General features: G+C 45.9%; 1 protein-coding gene across 6 annotated transcripts in view; it reads right to left on the reverse strand.

Moving 5' to 3' along the window:
* Positions 1-27,513, reverse strand: part of LOC116463495 (solute carrier organic anion transporter family member 3A1) — a 326,223-nt gene that overhangs the window by 47,522 nt on the left and 251,188 nt on the right. For all 6 annotated transcript variants that reach the window (XM_032146625.2, XM_058434672.1, XM_032146624.2 and 3 more), the window contains exons 3-5: positions 25,398-25,496; positions 15,771-16,034; positions 446-610 (exon numbers count right to left, since the gene is read on the reverse strand). In XM_032146625.2, the coding sequence (XP_032002516.1) occupies positions 446-610; positions 15,771-16,034; positions 25,398-25,496 (528 nt within the window). The remainder of the gene's footprint in view (positions 1-445; positions 611-15,770; positions 16,035-25,397; positions 25,497-27,513) is intronic.

The raw sequence follows: 27,513 nt of genomic DNA on the forward strand, positions 1-27,513 counted from the left end.
ATTAGTTATGTCTGCTGTGAGCACAGGGAGGAGTAGGGAGTGTATGGCTTCCAAGCCCTGCAGTTAACTATGGGTTTCATGCTGCCAAGAATATTCTTACTTTATGTGGCTGATTAAAACCTGCTAACCTTTCAAGATTTATCCTTCTTCATCATATCTTCCCCAGATTTCCCATTTCACACCCATCTATCGACTTACTGGCCTCTCAAATGTACATTTTATATTTTCACTCTTTATTATCATGTGCTTTTAGCAATTGATCCAGGCAGGCAGATCTTACTCTGAGAATATACTTTAAATTCCTTGTGCACAGAGGCCACATATATCTTGTTGCTGTAGGCCCAGAGCAGAGTGGGGCTCTTAGGCAGGGCTCAGTAAATTTTTAGTGCCTTACACACAGGACACCCTCCCCTGACCCTCTCAGGAGGCCTGAGGACACACTCACCAAGCAGCTGGTTGGCAGAAGAGGTGGTGAGGTTAAACTGCTGCTCCAGGTACTTCCCCAAAAAGGCAGCAAAGCCAGCCACCACTGCAATCTCCATGCAGGCGGCCAGGATGATGCAGGTGAACACAGGGTTTGAGAGCAGGTGCTTGGTGACCTTCGGGATCACTGCAGGGAGAGAGAAGGCAGATGGTCAGGGTCAAGGTCACCCCCTGTGCTCCCATCTTATAGCCTCCTTCTCCTAAGGCCCCTTCTTGGCCTGCTCTTGTCCATTTCAGCAAACAGCATCCAGAGGCGCTCAGTTGCTAAGGCCAAAATCTACACCCCATAAGTCATCCATGATTGTGAAATCTCTGGCTTCAAAGCATACACTGACATGTTGCCAATTACTACCTTCTACTAAAACAGGAGAGAGTATACCAGGACTTTTCTTACAGTTTACTAGACACACTAAAAATTTTTTAAAGCAATGTCAGAAGATATTTTCATCCTCTACTAACAAAGAGTTTGGGGTTTGTTTCTCAAAAGAAAAAAAATGTGTGTGTGTGTGTGTGTATATAAAATAAATTATAAATATCAATATATTTAAGTATATGTCAATATACCTATTGATGGATCGATATATATAAGAAAATCTACTTAACAGTTTCAAGAAAGATATGAAATTCTTGTGCTCTCCAAAATGTGCACATGCCTAATCAAACCCCTTCTTGCTATCTTCATGGCTACCTCTCTGGCAAAATTTCCGTCAGCTCTCACTTGGAGACCACCAGAGCCACCCAACTGGGGTCTTGGTTTTCACTCTTGATCCAATATAATAAGTCCCTGAGTAGCAGTCAGCAAGATCAGCTCAAATCAGTTTCCTGCTCAAAACCCTGGAATGGTCAAAATCCATAGGCTGTGCCATGGCCCGAGGTCTGCCCCTCAGTGAACTGATCACACCCCCTAGCCCCTCCTCTTCCCACCCTCCAGTCCAGCCCCAGTGGCTCTTGCTGTTTCTCGCCTGCACCCAGGTCCACCCCACCCAGGTCTTTGTCCTTGGGGGTCTTCCCTATACAAGAATGCTCTGCTTGTAGATCTTTGCTGAATGTGTTTCCTTCTCCTTAGGGGGTCTCTTCTCATCACCCAGTCTACCCTAGAAGAAGCCTCCTACTCAGTCCTGGTGCTCAGGGCTTCTGTGAGAGCTGGTGACGGGCAAAAGTGCTCTGAGGTTCATGCACCACTTTAAATAATGACAGAGCCTGAAAGCAGGAATTGTTGAGGTCTGGTATTTCATTCTTTCTTTATTTTACTCTATTTTTCTTAAAGCATGTGGTTTCATACACCACTAAGACTTCCCCTTATATTGGTGCTTTTAAAATAGGAGATTCGTTTTTTAAAAATCCTTTGAAAACAAGCACATTATTTGGATATTCCCAGCAATCAGAATCATTGGCATGTGGTCTTCAGCCAAGTCTCCTAAATTATGGTATGACGTATCCTGGCAGTGTGCAAGAGAGCTCTGGGGCACCAGGACAACCCTGTCATTTCAATATTTGTGCCATGATTTTAATGTGTCCTTACAACAAAGCTGAAATACAGCTGATACATCGAATGTGTGGTTTCATGGCTGTTACGGCTTAAGACACTGCTAGGCTACAAAAAGTAAGTAGATTTAAAGTTATTTAAAGAGAAGTCTTAGGTGCATAATGGTTCAGGCAGAATGCAAACAAAGCAAAAATTATAGAGGTGGTGTCCCAGAGACTAAAGTTAGGGAAGTCTGTGCTGCTGCGATCATAAAGTGTGGAATATCTGACATGCAGTTTACTTGTTTCCACCTGTGCAAACAGAACAGATAAAACACAGAGTCCCAGAGGAAGGAGGTACTACACCACGTCTAGGAAAAACTGATCAGTGCTGTGGTGGCATGCAAAATAAACAGGTGGGCCGGGAGTCTCAGACTGCATTCCAAGGTGATGAATTAGCCAGCTGTCCTAAAGAACAGAGCTAATTATCAGGCTCAATCTCATCTCCTAGGAGATGAAACCTCTAAACGGCCCAACTAATTAGAATAAAATAATAATAGGGGATGCATAAGTTTTTAATAATATTAACAGACAAGCTCAATAAGTCAAGAACTGGCAGATATACAAAACTTAGAATTTATCATTTCTAGGAATGGTATCAAGTTTCAAGAATGAAAATAGAAGACAGGCATCTAAGGGTTCTTTGACATAACAAAAAGAACTTAGTTATGCAAATGGACTGAGCTAGATGACCAAAAGCTTGGAATTGGCAAAGCCTGAGTAACCGAATCCTAAGTCATAACCAGATGATAACCAGAGCTGGTGGCCTTGGCTGTTCTGTGGTGGTTCCTTGTAAAATTCCTGAAACATTAGGAAGGCAACTCTCTGATTAAATAAATGCACAAGTAAAAATAACACTTTTAAAAGGGTATGGATAAGAATAAAGATAATAAGAAAACAACTTTAAGTCCATGGTATTAATAGACTTATATCCTCCTTGATTTTAAGTGTACTGGCCTTTATGTGTGTGTTTTGTCTATTTTTACAAGGTTTAAAACATTTACCATCATCTGAATTTTTAGAAATATCATTTCAAATAAATGTTTAGAAGTGTTTACTTTTATAACACCTACATGTAAATGTTGGGAAATTTTCCTGTGTTAAATCCACACTATGTTTAAAGTATGGTACAAATATTTAGAGTAATCCTGACTGTGAAATATTTAAATATGTGGATTGTTCAACAAATAAAGATGAATTCATTGGGCATAAACACAGGACAGTGAGGTAAGCATTTATCTTCATGTACAGAAGCCCCGTGGATGTTAAAACTCTATCCTCATAAATCACTACTAATGAGTGAAAGCTGATTTGCTATAGTGTGTGGCACGTTCTGATGGTGTAGTGTACCCGTGGCAAGAAACCTGTCAGTCATGCCACAGAACAACAAGTTTCACAATGTAGTGAGAACAGTATGGATCACATCAGGTTATAATAGTGCCTCCTTGTAATGAATACATTTGAATGTCCTGGTGGTTTATATGTTTTGGCAAGTAATAACGCCATTTCTCAATCACAGTGCTCTTTTGGAATAAAGATATCTAAATTCTGGAAACATTGCCAATGGCAAATAGGCAGGCTGGGGACATTCCAGGAAAATGATCCTCTGCCGTGCTTTCACTGTAGCCTTTATTTTTTTTCATTAGGGTGCAGAATCTTCAGAGTCTAGGACTCCTGGAGAATAAGGCAGCACAGCCACACTTGGTCACAAGTAAAACTGCTGCCAGGCTGATACCTCCAGCATTTGCTGATTAGCAACTTTGCTCTTTGGCTCATCAATGACACTGATGATGATTTCAGTTTGATCACATTATCTATTTAGGTCCTGGTATCTCCCTGTCCTTGTTCAGAGTCATCATGATTTGTTTGGGGATGAGGAAGGCACTGTTCAACAGAGGCAACTCCGGTTAATGGAATGCTTTTATACTTCAGCAAGCAATTTAATTATTCTGGAGATAATTCCACTTCAGTGGGAAGGATTCCTTGTCAAGATAGGAGTCTGCCTGCTTTTGTCTTAATATCTAATAACTAATTTCTCCTTGAATTAGATGTGAAAAATCTTAGGTTTGAGAATGATTTGACTGAATCATTTGACTTGAGGAAGCCTCAGTGGGCCTTATTTGCATGAAGAACATTCTTTTTTTTCCCTCTGCCAAGGCAATTTGCCTCCAGAAATGAGTTTCCTCTTGGGTTCACTATTTCCTTCCAGGTTCTTCCTCCCTTCTCCAGTTTTATTGCAATGACTTGTAGCACCCTCAAAAGATGATTGCTTTTCAAAGCAATGACTTCCATCCCCAGTTTTATTGCAATGACTTGTAGCACCCTCAAAAGATGATTGCTTTTCAAAGGTTCAGCCTACCTTCCGAAACCCTAGTTTGAGAAGGGCTATTAATTAGCTTGGTCCCAGGGCCAACCTCGTGTTTCAAGCTTTTTCATTCAAATAGATTGTTAAGCCTATAAAATTCTGACTTTTTAAGGAGGCAGCAGCTAATGGGGTGGCCCAGGCAAACAGAAACTGGTGAACCAAGGCCACACCAGGCCATTGAACATCTACAGACTTTCTTAGCCATGTACCCCCCACCTACCAATTTAGCCTCAGAACTTGGGAGCTGGAGGTGGGAGGTAGGCTGGCTTGAATTATGCAGCCTCACCAGCTGGAGAAACCTTTTCAACTCTCATTAGGAGCTTGGTACTGTCACCAGCAAGATGACACAAAGTTGGAAAGAGCGGCAGGAGAGCGGTCTCTAGGGAAAACAGGTTTTCTACTGCTAGTCTTCAAAAGAGATTCCTGTAGGATTAAGAGTTCTTGGAAACTTATGGGTCCTTCAGGACGGAGAAAGGCAGATTTTGGAGGAGTCATAAAAACTAACATTGACAGAGCATTTCCTTTGTGCAAAAATGCCGTTCTAAATGCTTACCTATCTGCTCACATGATGCTTACAACAAACCTGTGATCATGGGACTATTAAATCCTCCATTTACAGATGAAAAAGCTGAGGCAGAGAGAGGTCCCATGGTTAGAGCAGCACAGCAGAAACTCAAACCCTGGTACCTGCTGCCATGGCATGTGCTTGTAACCAGTATGCTATTCTGGTCTGGCCTCTGAGCTGCTCTTGGTTTGAAGATTAAGCATGCAGGCTACTCCTGGTAGTCAAAGGTGCAGCTTAATTCTAAGAAATAATGATAGTAATAGCAATAATAATAATAAAAAATTTCTACTTAGGTTGGGGAAAATGATCAGATCTGGCATTGATCTGGGACTTAGTCCTTTTTTTTTTTTTTTGAGGGAAGAGAACTAGCGGTGAGAGGGAGGGAGAAATATTAATAAAAGGAAGAAAGAATTGTAGAGCTGAAAGAGGAGGCTTGTACTGTAGAAAAGGTTTTGCTGAATGAGGTTGTATAAAATAATGGCTAATAACCTGGTCTAAGGAGTCAGGTAATGGGGATTGAATTCTGGCTTCAAGGCTTTAGTAGATGTGGAAGTGACTGGAGCACAGAACTCCATCCCACAGACTGCTATAAAGATGAAATGAGACCCAAGTGTGTAAAGCATGTGGCCCAGTGTCTCTGGCACACAGGTGTGAGCTCAGTAAGAATAATAATAATTAATACAAAAAAGTGATCCATGGTCAAGTCAGGGAGGAAACCCTCAGGCTCCTTGTCATGTGGAGTGTTCCTCGGAGCCGTGGGGATACACGGCTTGCTGCAGATGTCTCTGTGTTTGCAGCTTGGTGAACTAGCAGAGAAGGGAAAGAAGGTGAGGTGCGGCAGCCATAGCCATGGAGAACGTGGGCTGGGCTGAGTTCCTGGGCCATTTCTGCGGTCAAGAAGAGCTCCTACCTCCAGAGGGCCAGGCAGCAGGCCAGGTCAGGAAGCAATGTACTTGTCCATGGCCTTGGTTTCCATGTCCAGTTCCCTGGAATTGAAGTTGCCCCAGGCAGTGGTTATCGTGGGGCTCAGTGTACCTGCTGGACTCTCAGTGCGTTTCTGCTTTAAATCTCTCTGCTGAAGTTGGCCTTGACTTTCTTTTCCTTTGATAACATTGCTGTCAACACACTACTGTCATGGCTCCCAAGAAGGGGAGATGAAGCTAATGCATGCAACTGTTCAGTAATTACAACGGTAGCCAATGCTTTTTGGGTTATCGTCTTAACATTGTCATTCCAGACATGAGAAAACCAAGGCTTCATTGGGCGGCTATAAATTCCACCTTGCCCAAGAATGCAGAGCTGGGAGGTGAGGGAGGGTGGATTTGAACTAAGGTCAGCCTGAGCTCCAAAGTCCACATGCTTAACATTCAGGTATTTTGTGGGGACTTGAATCTATAAAAGTTGTTTTTCTGAATGTTGAGTTGCCATGAGGGGCTTCCCAACACATGAGACCCACAGACAGGAGACAACAGAGAGCAGGGAGGTCTTAGATGAGATAAATGACAGTCTTCAAATCATAACTTAAAAAAAGAGAAAGAGGAAGAAATAATAAAGATGTAGAAAAATACTCTGACAGAAGTACAGGTGTGAATCCAAGGTGGGGTGACTCCTAGGAGAAATAGTGTCATGGAATAGCATCAAGGTTTAGCAACCACCGAGTTGGTTGCTGATGTGCCCTGTGCAGGCTTAAGCCCTTGTGCTGATGTGCCACGTGCAGGCTGGATGCCCTTGCCTGAGTCCCTCTCGTCTCCCAAGCCAGAAGCCACCTGGGAACAAGGATGGAGCAGTTCCGTCATTAGATGTGAGCACCACGCCCAGTAAGAGCAGACACTTAACAAACTCAAGGTGTATTAAAAAATCTAATAAATAAATTTTAAAATGAATGAATGAATTGCAAAGCTTTGAAGGCTAACTGTTATAGCCTCTTAAGAAACATCAACTGAGGCAACATAAACAAACTTATGAACAAAGCATTAGTGACATGCCACAGGTTCACTGTCCAGGTGGAAACACGTTTAGACCCTCGCTTCTACAGTCAGGGTGAGCTTATTTGGTAAGTCAGTTCCCCGCCATTACATGTCCCCTTGCCTGTACAAATGCAGGAGGACCAGCTCTGACCTGTTGGCCTGCAGAGGAGATCAAAGAACCCCCATTGCTTCTGGCATTCATGTGCAATTGGGAGTTCCCAAAGAATCATCTAGGGGGCTTTGAAAACCTACGGATGCTTGGACCCCTTCTCTACCCACAGAATCAGAACTCCTGGGCTGTGGCCCCCACACAGGGAGGTTCAAGAGACTCCACAGGTGATGCTGACTCAAACTCCTGGCCTATGGGGGCAGTAATCCAGAATGTCAGTCTCTTCTTCATTTACACTGTCGATTCTGGAGGTGTCTAAGCCATTCCCTTGCGAAGGGGTAGAGGAAAGCCCAGGTGGGAGAAGAGGCCTGCAATGTCTGGGAGTCTTCTAAAAGCAAGTGCCTGCCACACACTGGCCCCAGATGGGGCAGCCTCCGGCTCCAGCTTCAGACCCACTGTGGTTTCATTGCTGTGGATGAACTTGCCTCCTAACCTCTGCCCTGGGCTATTGAGGAGCCCATGGGAGCACTTCCTAGCACCTTCTCATTGCAAGTTTGTGAGAAGCAGCTACTGGGTTTCCTTTTGACCATCCTCTGGAGGTAAGAGGCACAGGGTAGTGCTTCCTTTGCACAGAAAAGCTTGTGGCTTGAGTGAACAAATAAACGATCAGCACCAGAAATGAGCGTTTAGAATGAAATCCCAATGTTAGCTGGGTGCGGGCTGGCTGGGATAACTCCCCCATCAATTCTATTGATTCCTTTAAGGTCACCAATGCTTCATAACCCCACCAAGACGGCCCAAGAGAAAAAGAGTCGTGTGGCTGCCCATTAGCCAGTTTAAAGCACGAAGCAAGTGTCTGCAGAGCTGCAGTTAGCTTCCTGCAAGCTGCAGCTCCAAATTGGTGTCACCCCAGTCATTTCCATCCCTCTGGAGTGTGAAGTCACAAAAGCGCAGGCTCTGCTCAGGATCGCAGAGATGAAGAAAGGAGCCTGGGAGGCAGCAACGTCTTATTCAGACCCAACATAGTGTCTTTCCAGGTCAGAGGCAGCAGACAGAAAAAAGACTAAGGGAATAGTCTTTTGTAAGCAAACAACCGCTTTCACTACTCCAGGCCAGCCTCTAAGAACCTTCTCTGGGAGAGTGGTGGCCACCTCCGTGGCAGCAAGGCTGACTGCATTTGGCATTCATGAAAACTTCAACAATGGGGGCATTCACCCTGGAAAGTCTGGAAAGAGAGATACTGACATTCATAAAAGAAACAGTGGGGGTGAAATACCCGATGGACATAAATGCCCATCTTCAAGCCTAGAGTTCCTGATGGTATTTCCTGAAGTGTTGAGTTTACAGCAGGCCTTCTCAGAGCCTTCATATGCTAATATATCACTTATGAATCTCCACAAGGATCACAGTGTCTACAGTGTCTCAAGCTTATTTGGTGAGTGAGTCCCCTGCCATTACACGTCCCCTGCCTGTACAAATGCAGGAGGACCAGCTCTGACCTGTTGGCCCCCAGAGGGGGCCACTCAAAGAACCCCCATTGCTTCTGGCATTCATTGGCAATCGGGAGTTCACCTGGAATCATCTAGGGAGCTTCGAAAACATCCAGATGCTTGGATCCCTTCTCTACCCACAGAATCAGAATTCCTGGGCTGTGGCCCACACACAGGGTGGTTCAAGAAACTCCACAGCTGATGCTGACTCAAACTCCTGGCTGGGAAACAAGGGCTCCTCAGGATAAAGTCCAGATGCTTCAGAAGGGCAATGCTAAGGCTTTCAATAACTCATTCATAATTTCACAAAAGCCTCCACAAGCAGCTTCAGATACCAGGAACTGCTGGTGTGGGAGCAGCCCCTAGTCTGCCTTCTAGCATGACCTTTTCTAAAACCAGACCTCTAGCTCCCAACAGTGTCTTGGGCATTCCTGTCCATGTGTCTCTGCTCATCCCTGTCCCCCATCCCAAAGCTCTTCTCTCTCCATCCATGGGGATCCTGCTCATCCTTCCAGATTGGGGTGAAATGCTACAATCTTTAAGCAAGTATCTCCAAGTCCCCTCTCTCTGGTCCTCAGTTCATCCCTTTGAAACTCCTGTGAGCCTTTCCACTTTCTACCCTGTATTCTGGAAGCATTAGCCAAGTAGCCACAGTTAATGTGAATAAAACAGTTCCGAGTCACATATGTTTGAGAAGTATGAATCTCAGAGAGGATCAAACAGCACACAGGTTCCCAAAGTTATTTGGCCATGTAATCATTTCCCCATCCTTATGTTATTGCTGCTGTTGATTTGTTTTTCCCTGAGTATCTCAAGGGACCCTCATTGGGAAATGCTGCCTTCTAATTATTTCCTTCATTCTTTCATTCAACACGCACTCCAGGAATACCAACAAAGTGCCAGGCATCATGCTAGGCCCCCTCACATGGTCTGTCTCAGGAGCTTTGCTGAAATAACTTGAGAAGTGCAGCTGTAGCTTATCTATGCACCTATCCCTCCAGTGCTGTCCACAGCAGGTCCCCTCCCCTATCAATCAATATTGGTAAGAACTTAAGCCAGTGACCAGTCTGGTCCATGGGGACCTATAAAAACAACTCCTGTGACATGGCAGAATGTAAATCACAGCCTGGCACAGGATTCCAAGCATTTGGGAGGGCAGATGGTCTCCTTCACCATGGAATCAGGAAAGAAAAACTTTAACAGGAAATCCACACACAGGAAGAACATGGTTCTGAGGACACAGTGCACGATTAAAAAAACGCTCAGCTGGTTAGCCGGCAGAACAAGGACTCTCAGATCACCAGGCTCCTCATGATAACATTATGCTGAAAGCCAGGCATGGGGTTTTAATTAAGAAAAACATAGCAGAAACTGACTGCTAGATGGTAATGGATAGAGGAGGCCGAGATGCAGAAGCATGAAGTGGGTCCTGTGGCCAGGCCTGAGCCGTGGAGAGGCATGAGCTGGGTCCTGTGGCCGGGCAAATGTGTGGCTCCTGCTGAACTGTAGGAAGCACGGTGGTGGGGCGGGGGTGAATGTGCTCCCTGACCAAGATGTAAAGCACCTGCCAGAAGATGGGCAAGTGACAACACGAAGCCCAGAGTCCCCAGGGCAAGTCAGTTTTGGCACCAGGGCTGGCACATCCTCTACCATTCAGCAGCCAGGGTGCCAGGAGCAGACCCTCTCCAACACAGGCAGTCCCGTGTGGGCTGGTGGTGGCACTCAGGACACCTGAAGCTCTTGCCAAGTCTATGTCCGCGGATTGGTCAAACACAGGCCAAAACCCTGAGTGGGAAGTAGGGGGCAGGGGAGCTTCGGGGAAAGCGGCAATCCATTTACTCCCTCCCCTATCAAATAGCAGGCACTGAGCACCTGCTGTGTACCAGGACATGAGCAAAAACAATTGCAGTCCCTGCCTTCATGAAGCGTACAGAGTAAGTGAATAAAGGAAAATTACTCACACATATAAAGGAAAATTATGATGTGCCTTGGAAGGGGTACCACCAGGTCAGGAAGATGTTCCCAATAAATGACGCATGAGCTGATGTCTGAAGATGAAATCAGTAATTCCAGTAGAGGGAACAAATGCAGAGTCCTAGGAGGAAAGGAGCCTGGGGTATAAGGAGAACTAAAAAGAGGCCAGTGAGGTGGGCGTGGAGGGAACAGGGCATGACTGGCACGAGAAGGGTTTGGAGGGACTCAGAGACCATGGAAGGACTCTGCCTCCTTCCCTTAAAGCAAGAGGCAGCAACTTGATCAGGTGTGTTCTGAAGAGATCACAGCATGGACAACAGCCTGGAGGGCCCAGGGCATGCTGGAGTGTGGAGTGTTACCTTGTTAATGTTAACAAGGACTCTCGGATTAACAGAGATCAAGAGCAGGCTGGAGAGAGACTTGGGTGGCAAAATCAGCTGAACTCCATGATGGACTGCATTGTTCGAGGGGAGGGGAGGTGACAAGGACCCAGGAGGATCTCAACTCCTCAAAAGGTGAACCTTCTCTAGAGCTTGGGCTCTGCATGGCCTCTTTTGGAGGGGGGAAAGGCTGAGCAGAAGTGTAAGTTTCTCAGACACAGGAAGGGCTTTGTTACATGGGCCCCAGCCTGATTCCCTTTCTCCTCTTTCATCAGTTTATGAACAATTTAGTGAACCCTTACAGGAAACAGGCGAAAGAGCACGGGATTTGGAATCTGGAGAAATAGGTCCAGCCCAGCCAAGGGAATCTAAGTACCCGGTTTAACATCACTCACCCCTCCCTGTCTCCCCAACCACCTGCCAGCTTTGGTGTCCTGATCACTGATCAGGACAGAGGTTAGTAACATAACCACCCCATCAGCCACCTGTGGGGGCCAAATGGGAGGTCGATGCAAGAGCTCTGGAAATCATAACTCATCTCCTAGATTTGGGTGGTGGCTTTAAAGACTCTGAGCCTGAGGCCCCAGCCCTGCCCACCCAGCTGGCACCTGCTGGCACCTGCTATCTTTTCTGGGACAGGAAGAGACCACTCGGCAGTCAGCGTGAAGCGCTCAGTGACAAGAGTGCTCAGCTTTTGATTGCCCTCTCTTTCAGTGATCAAAGGCAGGACTCTCCCTTTGGATTTTAAACCTCTGGTGCGGTTATACTCATCCCAGCTAGAAAACCTGGCAGAGGGTCAGGACAGGCCAATGGTTGCAGGGAGTTGGTTCTTCCCTTCCTTTTAGGCTGCAGCTGTGTCTGGAAGCCCCGTCATTTTAGGGTACATCTGTGCTGTTGCAGCCAGCAGCCGTAGTTTTAGTACACTCTGCTAAGAAGTCAGTTAGCACCTGCTGATGCCACTTATTCTTTAAGAGAGTGTCCGTTTACTGTCAGAAGTGGCAGTATAATGTCATTGTTAAAAAGACAGACACTGGAGCCTTCGCCCGGGTTCAAATGCCTTTCCTTTCCATCTACAAGCCTCACTTGCCTTACTGGTAAGTTGTACCGATGCCTCCTAAGGTTACATGGATGAAATATGACAGTGCGCAAAAAACAATCATTACCTGCTACTTGTGCACGTGTCCACATCTATACATACATGCAGGCTGGCAAGAAAGTATTCACTTATTACTTCATTCAACCAGTATCACCCTACATGCTATGCACTGTTCTGTGCATTGGAAATGAACAGATGAACTACAGCTTCATCCCTGGAAAATGTATAATCTTTGGGCAGATACAGACAAGCAGAGAGACTGCCACGGTAATGTGTTCACAGGTGCTTTGCAGGGATTCTGTGGAACTCAGAGGAAAGCAGCTAATCTAGCACCGGGTACATAGGGGCAGGTACACAGAGGGGCTTTGCAGGGCTTCCTGGGGAGGTGAGAACAGAGTCCAGCCCAGAAGTGAACTGAAGGAAGAAGGGCATTCCAGGGAGAAATAGCAGCAAACAAGAGACTGCCTGATGCATTCCAGGAACTGTACAGAGCTGGAGGGAGAAGGCAGATGGACATGTGGCTGCAGAAAGGTCTCTCAGGGCAAGAGATGCTGGAGACAACTTACAATGAAGCACAAAACTGTGGAGATGCTATTTAATACACTATCTGATGATGATACTGTACATTTGTCTATTACAGTCCCTGAACTTCTTCCCTCCAGGTGTAGCCTCTCACAAGCAATTCTGCAAATTCTGAGCATTTGCTAGATTCAGCACACTAGGTGCAGTCTTGCCCACACACGGCTTAACATATAGGAAAGGGGAGGATAGGACACAAGAGGATGAATGTGAGGTGTGTAAAAAACAGGCCATCCAAAATGCAAGATCAGGGAGGAGCAGAGCCAGAGCCAGGTCTTAAAGGAAAAGTTATTTGGTGGCACAGCTGAGAAGTAAAAATGTGCCTCGGCTTGGCAGGCCCCCACATCAGGGAGATACTGGCATTTAACAAACCCAAGCATTTGTTCATCTGCTTTCTGCATGGTAAGATGATTATGGGGCTGTTGCTGTAAGATGGGGACTTCCAGGCTGACCTGGAGCAAGACTCTGGGCTTTCCTTCTCTCAGCTTTGGATAAGGGTTACAAACCCAATTGATGGCTGACTGTTGGAAGCAGACCTCTGAAGCCCGCTTTTTTTAGGGAAATGTTCTTAAAATCGAACCACAGACTCAAAGCCCCATATCACCAGAGCTTGGTTTTCTCACCTACAGACAGGAATAAACAGTGATACCGACCTTACACAGCTTTGGTAAAGACTAAACCAGACACCACATGTGAAAGCTGAGAGGAGTTAAGTGATGTGGCCAAGGCTGCGTGATTAAGAGGCGACTGAGCTTCTTTTTAACCCAGGTGGGTCTGCCTCAAAGCAGACAGCCCCATTCTCTCCCAGGAGCAGGAGAAGACTCTAAGTTCCAGAGAAGAGGGCGCTGGAAGAGCTCTTCCTGGTGCAATGCCAGCTCTTCTCAGGGGCCTTTGCTGTCTGCAGAGCATGGCAGGGGACACAGATTGATGGCTAAAGAAGAAACCCATTTGCAAGCTCAGACAAAACGGATGAGAAATTGCAACACAGAGGTTTTAGGAGCCAAGTCAGTTCTACGTATACATGCAACGCTGTTCAGCTTATTTAAACCCACAAATGTGTAACACAGTGCATGTATATAGAAGTGCATTTGCAGCCTGGGTTTCCCAGGATGCAAACTGGATGAAGGGTTTTGGAATGCCAGGGAGCACTGCATGGTGCTTTTGGTGGAAAAACTCATATAGCAAAAACATGTGTCTCGCATGGAGAAATAAATCATGTAAACGACTGTGGCCGCACTTCCTGCACTGGCACATGTAAAATGTGTTTATTAGCATAATAGCTCATTTCACTGTATTTTGGCTCTTAAGGAATCTTGCAGAAACACTTTCTTCCTTTCCTGTTGAGACATCCTTTTAGTCCATCATGGACCAATTGCCTCTGGGAATTGTTCATTCTAAATTAAAATCATTAACCGTCAGAAGCGAAGCCTGTGTGTATACAGATCACAATTTGTAATCAATATGGCCTTGCGGGTCCCCGACTTGTCTACCTGACTGTGTACTTGTCAGCTCAACGGCAGCTCACCCAGTGCTTGCTTACGTTGTCATTGCTCTGACCTTGCCTATTGCACCCTAGTGGAATATAAGCTCCAGAATATAAATCGCTTTAGTCAAGGCTGTGCTCAGCACCTAGTAGGGTCTCAGTAACTACCGATGGAATAAAACAAATGAGTTAATGAGCGACTGAATCATGACCGAAGAATGCTGAAGCCATGGCAGGCCTCAAGACTTGGCTCAGCTCTGCCGCTGACCCTTCCCCCACCTGTGACTCCTGACCCAGGAGCGGTGGGCTTCTCTCTGCCTCTTTGCTGCATTTCTGTAACCACCTGTACTGCTTGTTATTACGGTTCTCAAAACACTGGGCTGCCTTTGCTGACTTGCAAGCCTGGTCCTATGTGGGATGGTGAGTTCTCTGATGGCACCATTGTATCTTTTTCATCTTTTTATTCCCAGAGATGAAAGATAAGTGATTACTAGTGCAGCTTTTACAATCAGAGCCCTAGGGAAACCAGGTCATCATCCAGAGATGGGGAGCAACCTGCAAACGCTGTAGTCGCCCAGGGCCAGGATGTCCTTTGAAAGCCACACTCTCATGCCTGCCCAATTTATTCCTAGTCGTCTAGTTACCAGGACACTTTCTATGGATGGCTGTTCTATTAGGGGAGTCGCAGGCATCACTCTCCTGCTACTAGGGGAATCGCAGGCACCTTCCTTGCCTGGGGGCTGCTGGAAGTGAGACTTTTATTAAGCACATGTGCATGGGGACGGGGACATTCCAAGCCAAGGCAACCTTAGAGGACACAGATTGGTTCTCATTCTCATTCTGCATCATTGTTTGTGTTTCACCATTTTGTCAGAAAAGTTGCACTTTTTTTCTTTAAAAAATGATAGCAAGAGCTTTGCTGCATCCTAAAGTGTGACTGTGTCATTAAGACTGGGTTAATATTTCTTTCTGCAGGAAAACATCTCTCATCTTTAGTGGAGGCAATGAAAGGACAAAGTGAATCTAAAGAAATGTAATTTGGAGGTGGCTTTTTTTTTGAGATGGAGTCTCATTCTGTCACCCAGGCTGGAGTGCAGTGGCGCAATCTCGGCTCACTGCAATCTCTGGTGAGCTTGAACCCAGGATCAAGTGATTCTCCTGCCTCAGCCTCCCAAGTAGCTGGAATTACAGGCACGTACCACCAAGCCCGGCTAATTTTTGTATTTTAGTAGAGATGGGGGTTCACCATGTTGGCCAGGCTGGTCTTGAACTCCTGACCTCAAGTGATCCACCTGCCTTGGCTTCCCAAAGGGCTGGGATTACAGATGTGAGCCACTGCACCCGGCTGGAGGTGGCTTTTTAAAGAATGCTGATATCAGGCAAAGGAAGCCAACTTTAAAATTCCTTTATTGCTTCCAGGTGCTTATAGGTGGCCTGAAAGAATTCAAAAAAGCTCCATAGACTATTTTGCTTCCTTCTAAAGACATTTATGTTTATTAAATGTCAGGTCCTGTATTAACCACTGGGTCCCTTTAACAAATGGTAGCTATTTTTGTTTTTATTAAGCAAGTCAGGTTACTTACTTCTCAGGAATAAGTTAAGCACCTGGCTGGTAGAGGCCAGCCATGCAAGCCAGTATTATTCTGCCTCCACCAAGTCCCCGAGCACCCCAGTCCTGGGTGCCACCCCTTCACTCATCACCCCCATCCCAATCCCCCTACTGTTCTGAGCAGAGGCAGATGAGGCCACCTTTACCTCTCAGCTGCTGGAAACAGGAGGCACTGCTGTCTGGCTCCAGGGGGTGCCTCAGGACCCCGTTGCTGGGCTTGGGTCTCTCGTATTCTCTTTCGGGGAGCATGGCCTGCTCGCTTTCCATGGCGGGGTCTGAGTGCGGGGGCAGGGACTGTGGAAACCCAAACATCAAGAGGGAAGAGAAGAAGAGTAAGGCACCGCAGAGCAGAAAGCCACCCCACCAGGCTCCGATCCAGCGGGGGTCATCCGGAGTGATGTCCAGGTTACCTGCAAATGGAAAGAGCACAGCTTAGTGGAGAAAAGAAGCCTGGACCACTGGGGATTTTGCTGAGAATCTGAGTCAGCTGAACAGAGAGGGCAAGGGCTCTAGAAATGACTTGGGGTCGGGAACACTGGCTGCCAGGCTGCGAAGCCTATTGTTCCACACCAGCGGCTCTGTTTCTCTCAAAGCCGGAGGCTGATCACATTCCCTCCTTAATTTTCTTGTCTACCCTATGTTTATATCAGTCTAAACAAAAACAGTGAGAAGCCAGACATTCTCTGAATTTAGGCTAAAACTGGCTTGGCAGAGCTGCCAAGGTGTGCTCAAAGAAACACAAGGAAATGTTTATTGTTCAGAGGTAGATTTTCACCAGGTATATTCACTCTTGGCTTCCAAAAAGCAGCTCATATGAGATCCCACTCAATGCCCCACTCACTGTCTTAAATTAGGTTCACAGCTCATAAGGGGAGGCACACAATAGGGTTTTAGAGTATGGCCTCTGAAGCCAGGCTGCCTGGGTTGAAGTCCTACTCCCTTGTCTCTGTGTGACCCTAGGCCAGTGGTTTGAACTCTCTATGCCTCAGTTTACTGATCTGTATAACATCTATGATGATGGCAGCACTTAGTGGGAAGATCAAATGACCACACCAGACATAAAATGCTCAGAAGAGAGCCTGGCACATGCTTGGGCACCCAGATGATGGTAGCCTGTTATTTATGGTGAGGGTCCTTTGTTTCCATGCATTAATTAATTAATGCCAACCTTGTTGATGGCCTGTGGTTTGGCACCAGCTCTCTAATACAAAGCTTTGCAGCCAACTCATGTGCTTAAAGGTGCTATGCATGTGGTTTGGTGGCGTTGTACCACTATTTCTTTGATTGTGCCAGCTAAGTCACAAGAAAATAAACTTCAGCTTACCCTTTGGTACAGTTTTTCTCTTTCTCTCTCTTTACAACTGCCTTGCACAGCGTGGCTCCCAGGTGAGCTGCTTAGAAATGTCTCTTTGATAATAAACCATGCCCCTGGAACATGGAAGGAGAACTGGGGAGGTCTGGGCAATGGTGTATGAGGTAAGACCAACAGGGCTGCAGGCCTGGACCAGATGGATGGACAGCTCTGGGAAGAGTAATGACCGCAGACACCAGATGAACACTTCAGCATTCATAAAATGCTCTCCCTGAAGCCTCCTCAGCTAGCATTAATGATAATGCCAGCCATCATTTATTGAAGGCTTCCTCTGCACCAGGCATTATGCAGAGCACATTCTTAACTGTTCCAGCCAACCTTCCCCATAACTCTACAAGGCAGGACTTTTATTATCTCTATTTTCTATAGATGGAGAAACTGAGACTTAGAAAGGTTAGGTTCCTTGCCCAGGTTCGCGGGGCTGAAGAACGCAACACAGGTATACACATGCCAAGGTCCACACTCTCACCTTTCTGTTCCACTGCCCCTCTTCAATGTCTGGACTTTGTTCTGGGCTCCCTATAGGGCCCGAGGTGAATGATCAATTCCTGCTCTTTGTGCCATGAGCCTAAGGCCACCAGCTCTTCCAGTAGGTAGCAAGTGGCCTTTGGAACACTGGTAGTCACTGTCCTGGAGATGCTGACATACACCCAGCAGCAATAACAGCACTACGATGGACCAGATGTTTCTGCATAGCTACATGCTGGAGAGGGGACAGTGTAAGCTTTGAGGACTTGGGGCTGAATCCCATCTCTGCCACTTACTAGCATGTGATACTGGGCAGATTACTTGCGAATCCCAGCTCTGCCACTTACTAGCATGTGACACTGGGCAGGTTACTTACCCTCCTTGAGTCTTAGCTGCATCATTTGCAAAATTAAGACAGCTTCAACCTAGAGTGGTTGCAAGGATGACAGGCAATGAGCAAGAATCACCTGATGCATAGTAGGCTCTTTATATAGAGAGTAGATCTTGTTATTCTCACTTTTATGTACATATATGTATATAAATGAGAATCTCAAAATAGGGATCTTTTTAAAAAAGGGTACAGCATGGGAAAACACAAGGTGATCTTGAAAGCATCTTTATGCAAATGAGGGAAGACACAAGGAAGTGAAACTGCCTCTGGTAGCTGAACAGGAATATTTTCACTAGTCACTTACTGTGTTTCTTCACCTGCTGCCACGCAATGAATGAAAACAAAAGACAGCAAAAGGGAGCTGAAGTATTTCCCTCCATCGTCTCCAGGCTCCATAAAGGGGGAATTGAAAAGCTGGCAGATGTGAGCGGGTAAAGAGAGAGAAATCCTAGCAGTTGTTTGGGGGAACAAAATTAGAAAAGTCATATTTTAGGAAGTTACTGACTCTGTTGTTCTATGTGTGAGAAAACAACCCAGGGAGAGGCATGGCGATGGGGGAGGTGGTGGTTTGTGTGAACGTGTCAACTTGCTCCCTGTAGGTATGTGTATGTCTGGGGAAGGCTGACGTTGGCTCACAGTTTGAAAGATGGGGAAGGGCATGTCACCTGTGTCAGAACCAAAGCCCGCCTGCCACCCGGGCAAGGACAGGAGACGGGGCCTGCGTGAACGTGGTGGACAGCAGGATTCTGTAGATCCAAGACACTCATCACTGACTATTTTGGGAAGTATTGACTTTTTTTCTCCATTTCAATTATCCAGAGCACTGTGGCAGAGAGAAATAACATGCTGAGGGAAACAGCTCAGCTGTGGAGTGTGCTGCCCTGAGGGCGAGGGAGGCTTTGGTGAGTTTGATCTGGGGAAGACAACTAATGGTTGGACCTGTCTGAGAAATGTCTTGCCTCTGTCCATCTCTATAACAAATACTAATTTTTTTTTTTTTTTTGAGGTGGATTCTCGCTCTGTCTCCCAGGCTGGAGTGCAGTGGTGTGATCTTGGCTTACTGCAACCTCCACCTCCTGGGTTCAAGCGATTCTCCTGCCTCAGCCTCTCAAGTAGCTGAGATTACAGGTGCCCATCACCATGCCCGGCTAATTTTTGCACTTTTGGTAGAGATGGGGTTTCACCATGTTGGCCAGGCTGCTCTTGAACTCCTGACCTCAGGTGATCCACCCGCGTTGGCCTCCCAAAGTGCTGAGATTACAGGTGTGAACCACTGTGCCCAGCTAACAAATATTATCTTTATGAGGCATTTTGGCTAGTTATGGTGAAAAATCTCCCTCCACCTGTTGGCAATTGTCCGTCAGTGCTCCACAGACACTGTTTCAGAACTAGGGATATTGAGGGAGAGTTCTCTGTGTGGCTGGAAGAGGACGGTGTGGTAGATGTTATCAGTGTCTGCACTGGATCCTCTTCCTCTGAGGACAAGGAGGATGACACCTCCTCACTCTGTGAACTTAGGTGTAACTATAAGCCACAGAGCTTTGCCTATGAAATGTGAGCAAGGGGACATGTATCATTTCTGGGTGGAAGTGTGTATGAGCTGGTGCATGACTCCACCTCCCCTTTCCTCCTAAGATGGTATCTGACAGGCTACAATAAACGAAATGTCCCTGTTGACCTGCATTGGATCTAGCACAAAGAAGAAAGAACCCTTTGGTATTCTAAGCTGCTGAGAGTTGGGAGCTGTTTGTTACTGCAACATAACCTAGCCTACCCTGACTAGTACAAAAGGTTTAGGAAATAAAAATCCATGTTCTATAAGAACAGCAGTCTCAGGCAGGCTTGGCATAGCAAAAGTATTGTTTTAGATAAAGGTAGGGAGGAAGGCTTGAAAACTTCTTTACCTCTCTATTTGGTTCTAGTTAGTGTCTTAACTTTAAAAAAATGGCTGCAGTTTCAGCCTTCTGGCAAGGGCTGCTTTCAGTAAGATGCCCAGAACAAAACTGAAAGCACCAATCTGTCTCATTTACTTAGATGCATTGATTTGCCAACAAAACTAGACACATGGGTGAAGAAAGATGTTGAATAAAATGAGGTAGAGACAGTATGCCAGGCTGAGGGAACAGGCTGAGTCAAGGTGTGGCACACTCAGGGGTCTCTAAGTAAATAGGCTCAACTCCCTCATCAAGCCACTAATCTACCCCGTGGTCATTCCAGATGATGAGAACAGATACCATTTCATTCTGAGGGAAGTCTGGTAAAGGGGACAGGAGAAAAGGGTTGCAGAGTAGAGCAAAGAGCCATACACTGGGTGTACCATGAAATATGTCATGAAGCCAGGCACATCTTGGACTTGTCTTGACATAGGTGTCAACAGGCATAGAAGGTGTTTCTCCTTTTCTAGATCCACTTTCCGTTTGTTTTGTTTTGTTTTTTTTTTTTTTTGGAGATGGAGTTTCACTCTATTGCCTAGGCTGGAGTGCAGTGGTGAGATCTCAGCTCACTGCAACCTCCACCTCCTGGGTTCAAGCAATTCTCCCGTGTCAGCCTCCCAAGTAGCTGAGATTACAGGTGCCTACCATCACGCCCGGCTAATTCTTTTGTATTTTTAGTACAGACAGGGTTTCACCATATTGGCTGGTCTGGTCTCAAACTCCTGATCTCAGGTGACCCACCTGCCTCGGCCTTCCAAAGTGCTGGGATTACAGGTGAGAGAGACCATGCCCGGCCTTACAAGATCAATTTTTCTGACCCTTCCACTCTTTGTATCCGATTTTTAGGTTGTTCTTATTTGTTGCTTGTATTGGGTAAATTGAGAGCTGTTGACAGCTGTTTGCTCTGTCAAAGGTCAACTGAACTAGGGGGCTCATGGAGATTTCCACCCATTTCCAAGATCAAATGAAAAGTCACTGAAAATACAGTTAAACCAGTTTAAAACTAACCAACCAACCCACCCACACACTCATGAGGATACCTGAGATTGTCAGAAGAGCAGATCAAAGCAAACTGGGGACATTTACTTCTTATTCCTGGGCCATATGGACCTTTATTTTTTTATTTTTTTGGTAGTTCATTTACCCATTTGTTTAACCTATGTTGCCAAACTTTTGCTATGGGACTCAAGAATTCCAAGAGTATCATTAAGTTACGAACCTAATTAGAAACTGGAGACAGGAAGGGGCTAAGGCTGGAGGGTGGCATTGAACATCTAGAATCCCAGCCATTGGGCTAATTAGCCCAAAATGAAGGAATCTAGCAGTAGCAGCCAGCCCTCAGGACGGCAGAGTAGGAGGCTCTCAGTCTGTTGACCTTTTTTTGTGAAGCAAACAGATGGCCACATCTTGTTCCGGCTGCAAACGCCATGCAGCCTTCTGCGAGGCCGGCTGGTGTGTGCCTCAGGATAAGTCTGCACGGATGTGCTGGTGAGGCTAGGTCATCTCAGCAAGGCTTTTATCCATGGAAGGGGGCCGCCTTCTGGCTAAATTTCTGGAGATGTTTCAGGGAAGCCAGCTGTTCTGTTAAGAGTGGGGCTTTGAGGTCAGACAGGCCTGGGGATGAATCCTTGCTCTATCCCTAGCTGTGGAAACTGTTAACCTCTCGGATTTCTTATTGTAAGTATTTATTGTGTGCTTACTATACGCCAGGCGTTGTGCTAAATGCTTTGCATGAGTAACTCATGCCATCCATGCACCGACTCAGGATGTGTGTGCAATGTCCCCAGGATCACAGAACTCATAAGGGGTACAGTCAGTATTCAAATGGAGTCTGATTCCAGTGCTCGAATTCTTAACCACTGCATGATAATGCCTCACCTAATAGTAGGATCTACACTCCCATGAGAATGTGCTGAGGCTCCAATGAGGCAATCTATGTACAGCTTTAATAAGTGACCAGTTCATGGCTGCTGTTACTACTAATCTTTTTGTAATAAACCCACATAGTTAAGGTTGGCCAAGGCAGTGATTAGATATGTACTCTGCTACTAAGTCCTTTTTTTCAAGTTCCTGTTCTCACCTGGGTTTCAGTTTAACAAAGAACCTAAAAAAGAAATTCTGGAGGCACCATAATTTCTTCCCCCAGCTCTCAGGGGAGGGATTTATTCTCCCTGAGCTGAGGAGCAAAGGGAACCACGTAGGGATCAAACATGGATGAAAGGCAGCAGCAGAAGCAGCCCATGTCTAAGTGGAGCCAGCTGGGACCTCCAGGTAAGGTGCCCCGTGGGGGCTCTCACCCCAGAACTGGCCCATGTCTACAACCAACCCTCCTTGGCACCCCCAGCTGCATCTACTCACAAGTTTCAACCAGCCTTCCTCACTGGATTCTCCTCTCAATGCTGGCACCAGGCTGTGTGGTAGACGCCGCCTTCTCTCCTCCATCTACCCCATAATAAGGGCCCTCTGTGGACCTGCCTTGCTGCTTCCCTACAAATTTCAGGCTGCTGCTTTTCCTGGACGCCGATCTCAGTGGGGACTTCAGAAACATGTGTCCACGTGTATGGCCCTTGTCTATTAATGCCTACAGCAATGTTCCCATACATTGGACAGCCCTAGAGAAGAGCACTGTTTTAGGAAAGCAAGGAAAAGATAGGGTAGGCCCTAAAGAAATTAAGAATCCCCTCCTCAAATACAGCCCAAATCCACCTGCAGGCGGCAAGTTTCAGTCACAAGATTAGAAACAATAAAAACTGCTGGAAACTACAGAATTCTATGGCTGACTCCCTAAATAGGATAAATGATATTCTTCTGCCCTCTACTGGTAAAGAGCTGTGCCACACGGTGCCTCACAGTGCCTCCGGGAAGGATGCAAACAAAGACCATGACTGACAATGCACCTTGCATTCTTTAGAAACAGAAAGGGAAGTCCGCTATCAACTTGGTGGGGAAGGCTGCCATCAGCGAGATGCCCACACGGGACTGAAAAGAGCCCACCTGCCTTACATCCATGCACGCACCAAGTAGCCAATGAGCCTGGAACCATGGATCACACCGGTTCCACCCTGGGCCTTAATGGGCAGACAGAGATGCCGAACACAGTAAGATGGGAACAGCATTCCAGGCTGACGGAACAGCCTCAGCAGATGGAGGGAATTGGGAGTGGATGGGCTAAGCCCCCTCCAGCCATCTGTCTACCCGCTGGTCATTTCAGGCACTGAGAAAAGGTGCCGTTTCATTCTCCTAATAGAGTTCGGTGAGTGAAATCTCCACAGGCAGGCTCCAGATATCTGGGTTTTATGGAGATACATTCCTTGGATTGGGGACATCCCTTCCCCTCTCTGTGACTCGGTTTCCTCATTTGTAAAATGAAAGAGTTGGAAAGGAATGACGTCTGAGGCTCTTTCCAGCTCAGATATTCTGGTCATTCACAGGCTTTTGGTTCAAGGCCACCACTGTTACCACTGAGGGCAAAATATGCCACCTGGCCACTTTGCTACCCTTCAAGGTGGCTTACCCATTGCATCAGGAGTATGCCTCCTCTCTATCCCCTCTGCTGGCCCTGTCTTGTGCTGCCTTGGGTGCAGTGGTGGAAGCTGGCCTGTCTATACGAGCAAGATGGAAAATGACTCACTTCATACGTCCTGTCTCTTCCCAGCCCACCCCTTACGGCACTCCCTAGAAAATGGGTTCAAAGGGCCAGCCGATGGCTGCAAAACACCAGCACTCAATCACCTTCCGAACAGACTCAGCACTTTAAAAGTATATATAAATAGGGCTGCCTCTGATTTTTTTTTTTCCACTTGGAAATTTGTAACATCATTAGCTACAAATAAATATATCAGTGGGATTAATGGAGTGAATCACAAAGCGACTTGATTGGATTTAAAACCACATTATTTCTTTGGGGTGAATTAGTAAATTTAGCACTGTCAAGAGATGACGGATTGAGAACCTGGGGACTGTGAATTCTTATTGATCCTGAGGATAGATCGGCATGAGAAGCAAAGGCTGGAATGGCTTCTCGCCCTCTGTTTTCAGAGAGAAAGGAAATATGGTTTTGCTACATGCTAAACTACACAGAAATATAGTGTTCTTTTTCAGACACAAGGTAGAGATGTGACGGCACATGGTAGGCAATGACCCAGATAGTCCCCTAAAATCCCTGCTGCCTGGCATTCCAGTCCTTGTGTAATAATCGCTTCTCTTTCAATAGTAAACCTGAACAAGTGACTAGCTTCTAACAAACAAAATACAGCAGAAGTAATGAGATGTCACTTCTGAGATTAGGTCATAAAAAGACTGTGGCTCCTGCCTCAGGTGCTCTCTCTCACCTTCTCTTGGGTTGTTTGCTTCAGGGGTGTCACGGTGAGGGAGCCCCCTCCTGTGGGCCCATGGCAGTGAGCTTGGAAGTGGATCCACCCCAAGCTGAGCCTTGGGATGACCCAAGACCAGGTTGCCACCTTGCAACACCTTGACTGCAGCCTCATAAGAGACCCTGAGCTAGAACTGCCCAGTGAAGCTGCTCCTGTATTCCAGACCCACAGAAAAAAATATGAAAAACTGTATGATAAGAAATGTCTGCTGTTTTAGGTCATTAGGTTTGGGGTAATTTCTTATGCAGCAACAGGAAACCAATACACCACATGGCTTGCTTCGGTTAATGAAATATGAGGGAAACATTGTATGTCATTTCTGAGTAGAGGTTTCAAGGGCCAGAGTAAAACTGGTTTCCTGCCTTGGTAACTGTGCAAGCTGGGGTCAGGATGGAACTTCTGTGGGCCTGGGCCTGAGGGGCTGAGAGTGCTTATTGATCCTGAGAGTAGATCTACAGGTCACCACGATGAGCCGAGTCTCCCTGACCCTGACACTGCCGACCTACACTGCACATGTAGTGTGACCAAGGAATAAACCTTAGATAAAATCACTGAGGTTTTGGGACTGTCTGTCACCACAGCATAGTCTAGCCCATCGATCTAGCATCCCATTCAATCCCACAATCATGGATTGGGGAACTCAAGGGTATTCTGAGAAATGCACTTGCACTTCCTGCTAAGAACACAGGTTCTGCTTAAAATGGTTTTGAATGTGGATATTTCCTCACAAAGGCCACCACAACAGTGTCTTCTAAAAGGATTTTCCAATATTCTGTCTCATTGACCCCGTTCGTACACTTGCACTTCCAGAACACAGGCTCCAACTTTTAGTTTGGAAAGTAGGATCCTCACATAGGTTAATGGGCCCCCACTCAATGAGCATTATGCCAAGCATTTCCACACAGACACTGTCATTAAATTCTTATCTGCCAGTCAGATATAATTATTGTTACCCTTTATTTACAGATAAGGAAAATACAGATTTGAGGAATAAAATCAGCTATCGGGGGTTATTCAGCCTCTAGGTAGATGTTAGCAGAACCAAGACTCGAGTCAGGCCCTCTGAACCAACACCCATGTTCTTCCATCTAATCTCGGGTGAGCCCCAGCTACAGAGGCAGAGGCATCAAGACTGTCTCTTAGCAAGAAGGTTTTAGAACCCACAGGCTGAAGCCACATTTATAAGGGAGGAAACGCTTGTGGATGGAAGGTAGACATCGAGATATATTCCTTACTTGTGTCAATGAAGACCGCATCCACGTAGATTTTGGTACAGAAAGAGCCCAGGATAAACCCGCAGGCTGGTCCAAATACCAGCATCGTGAACAGGATTCCTGAAAGAAGATGATGAAAGAAATAGATTACAAAACAGAGGCTATTTGATGAGCAAAATCACCAAAGGTCAAGGAGATTATTTTATAATGATGAGATGAGATGTCTGCTTTTACCAATGACATTAGGAATTAATCTAAAAATCCTAGAGGGGAAAGCCTGTATTTCTAATTTTTGGAAACTCTATGAAAGCACTGTATATTATGCTATAATTCTATAGTATTTTGGTAGGTTGCTTTGAAATTTGTGTCCCTTACTTTTAGAGGACTTCACCCTACATCAAACATACTAAAATACATCCACATCTATCATTAAATATTTTTTCTGCCATCCACACTTTGAAAAGACTTTTATAATTTTGCTTTTACATTTATTTAGTTTTATGTAACTCATTTAATTTATGGTTGGCTAAGATCCCTTGACACCCACTGTGCAAACTCAGGAATTTTTTGTGAAGTGAGGATAATCTACGCCACAAATTATTTTCAAATATAATAAAACGTTCATGACTCTGAAATTCAGCAAATAACAAAGTTCACACAACAATGGTAAATATCTAACATTTAATTACATACTTATTAATTTCAATTCTTCAATTTCTCTCCATGTTTTGAAGTCATTATCTGTTTCCATTGTTGTTGTGGCTGTAACAGCTGTTCAGGAATTAAGCGATTCTGTAGGACTTGAGAATATGGCAGGCTCTGGGCAGTGCTTAAGTATCTGATCGATACAATACCTGGTATTTTACACAGAAATTTTAGGACATTCTGGGAAAAGTACTGGTCCCAAATTCAAACCCACAGGCTGTATCTATTTAAATTTCAATTTGGTAGACATTTCTTGAGCACTGACAGTTCTCCAGGCCCAGGAGGCAAAAATACGAGTCAAGAAAGTGGCCCTTCCCTTTAGAAGTTGGCCATCTGATGAGGCCAACTGCATGGGTAATTCCAACCTAGGCAGCTCCAAGGCTGGGTGCTAACAGGCCACACGGGCACCTGGAGAGCAGGGTGAGATGAATGTCACTGCCGGGAACCTAAGCCCAGTGGACGGTAGCTCTCCAGCCTAGTCTGTTCATAGGGGTAGACCAGCTCACCCTAAATTCTCTCGGTGATGTCATTGTGGAACCAATCACATATTCATCCATTCAATCAAGTTTTACTGAGCTTCTTCTATGTGCCAAGTACTATTCTCAGGGTTGGGGATTCAGCGTTGAACCAAACAGTAAAAATCCTGGCCTCGCTGACTTGAAGCTTTCCCTCCTCCGAACTCATTCATTGACTTGGGGTGGGGAAAAACAACTTAAACCACACAGAGGAAGGCAAATGGTTTTTAAATACTGGGCAAAGGAAGCCACATAATATAGTTTGCATGTTTGTCCCCTCCAAATCTCATGTTGAAGTGTAATCCATAACGTTGGAGGCGGCGCCTAGTGGGAGGTATTAGATCATGGGGGCAGACCCCTCATGAATGGCTCAGCACCGCCCCCTTGATGATGGGTGTGCTTTCACTCAGTTCACACAAGATCTGATTGTTTAAAGGAGTCTGGGACCTCCCCTTCTCCCTTTTGCTCCGGCTCTCGCCACATAATGTGCCTACTGCCCCTTTGCCTCCTGCCATGATTGGAAGCTTCTGGAGACCTTCACCAGGAGCAGATGCCAACGCCATGCTTCTGGTACTGTCTGCAAAACCCTGAGCCACTCAAGTCTCCTTTCTTTGTAAATTACCCAGCCTCAGGTATTTCTTTATAGCAAGGCAAGAACGAACACACATTTACAGACAGGAACCCAGAACCCTGAAGCAGTCACTCGAACAGGGATTATAGGAGATGTTTGATGAAGGAAAGAATGAAGAAAATATGTTTTATGTCATAGAAACAGGGCTGAGTCCACCCTTAGCAAAATCCTACTTGGATCGGAAGAAATCTGGAAGTTCCACTGTTTCCAAATAGTCACTCCACAGCCAACCAGAAACTGCAGAATCTTATTTCTGTTAATAAGCTGCATTTTAAAAAATGAAAAT

Source organism: Hylobates moloch, unplaced genomic scaffold (assembly GCF_009828535.3).
Source record: "Hylobates moloch isolate HMO894 unplaced genomic scaffold, HMol_V3 SCAFFOLD_39, whole genome shotgun sequence".
NCBI lineage: Eukaryota > Metazoa > Chordata > Mammalia > Primates > Hylobatidae > Hylobates > Hylobates moloch.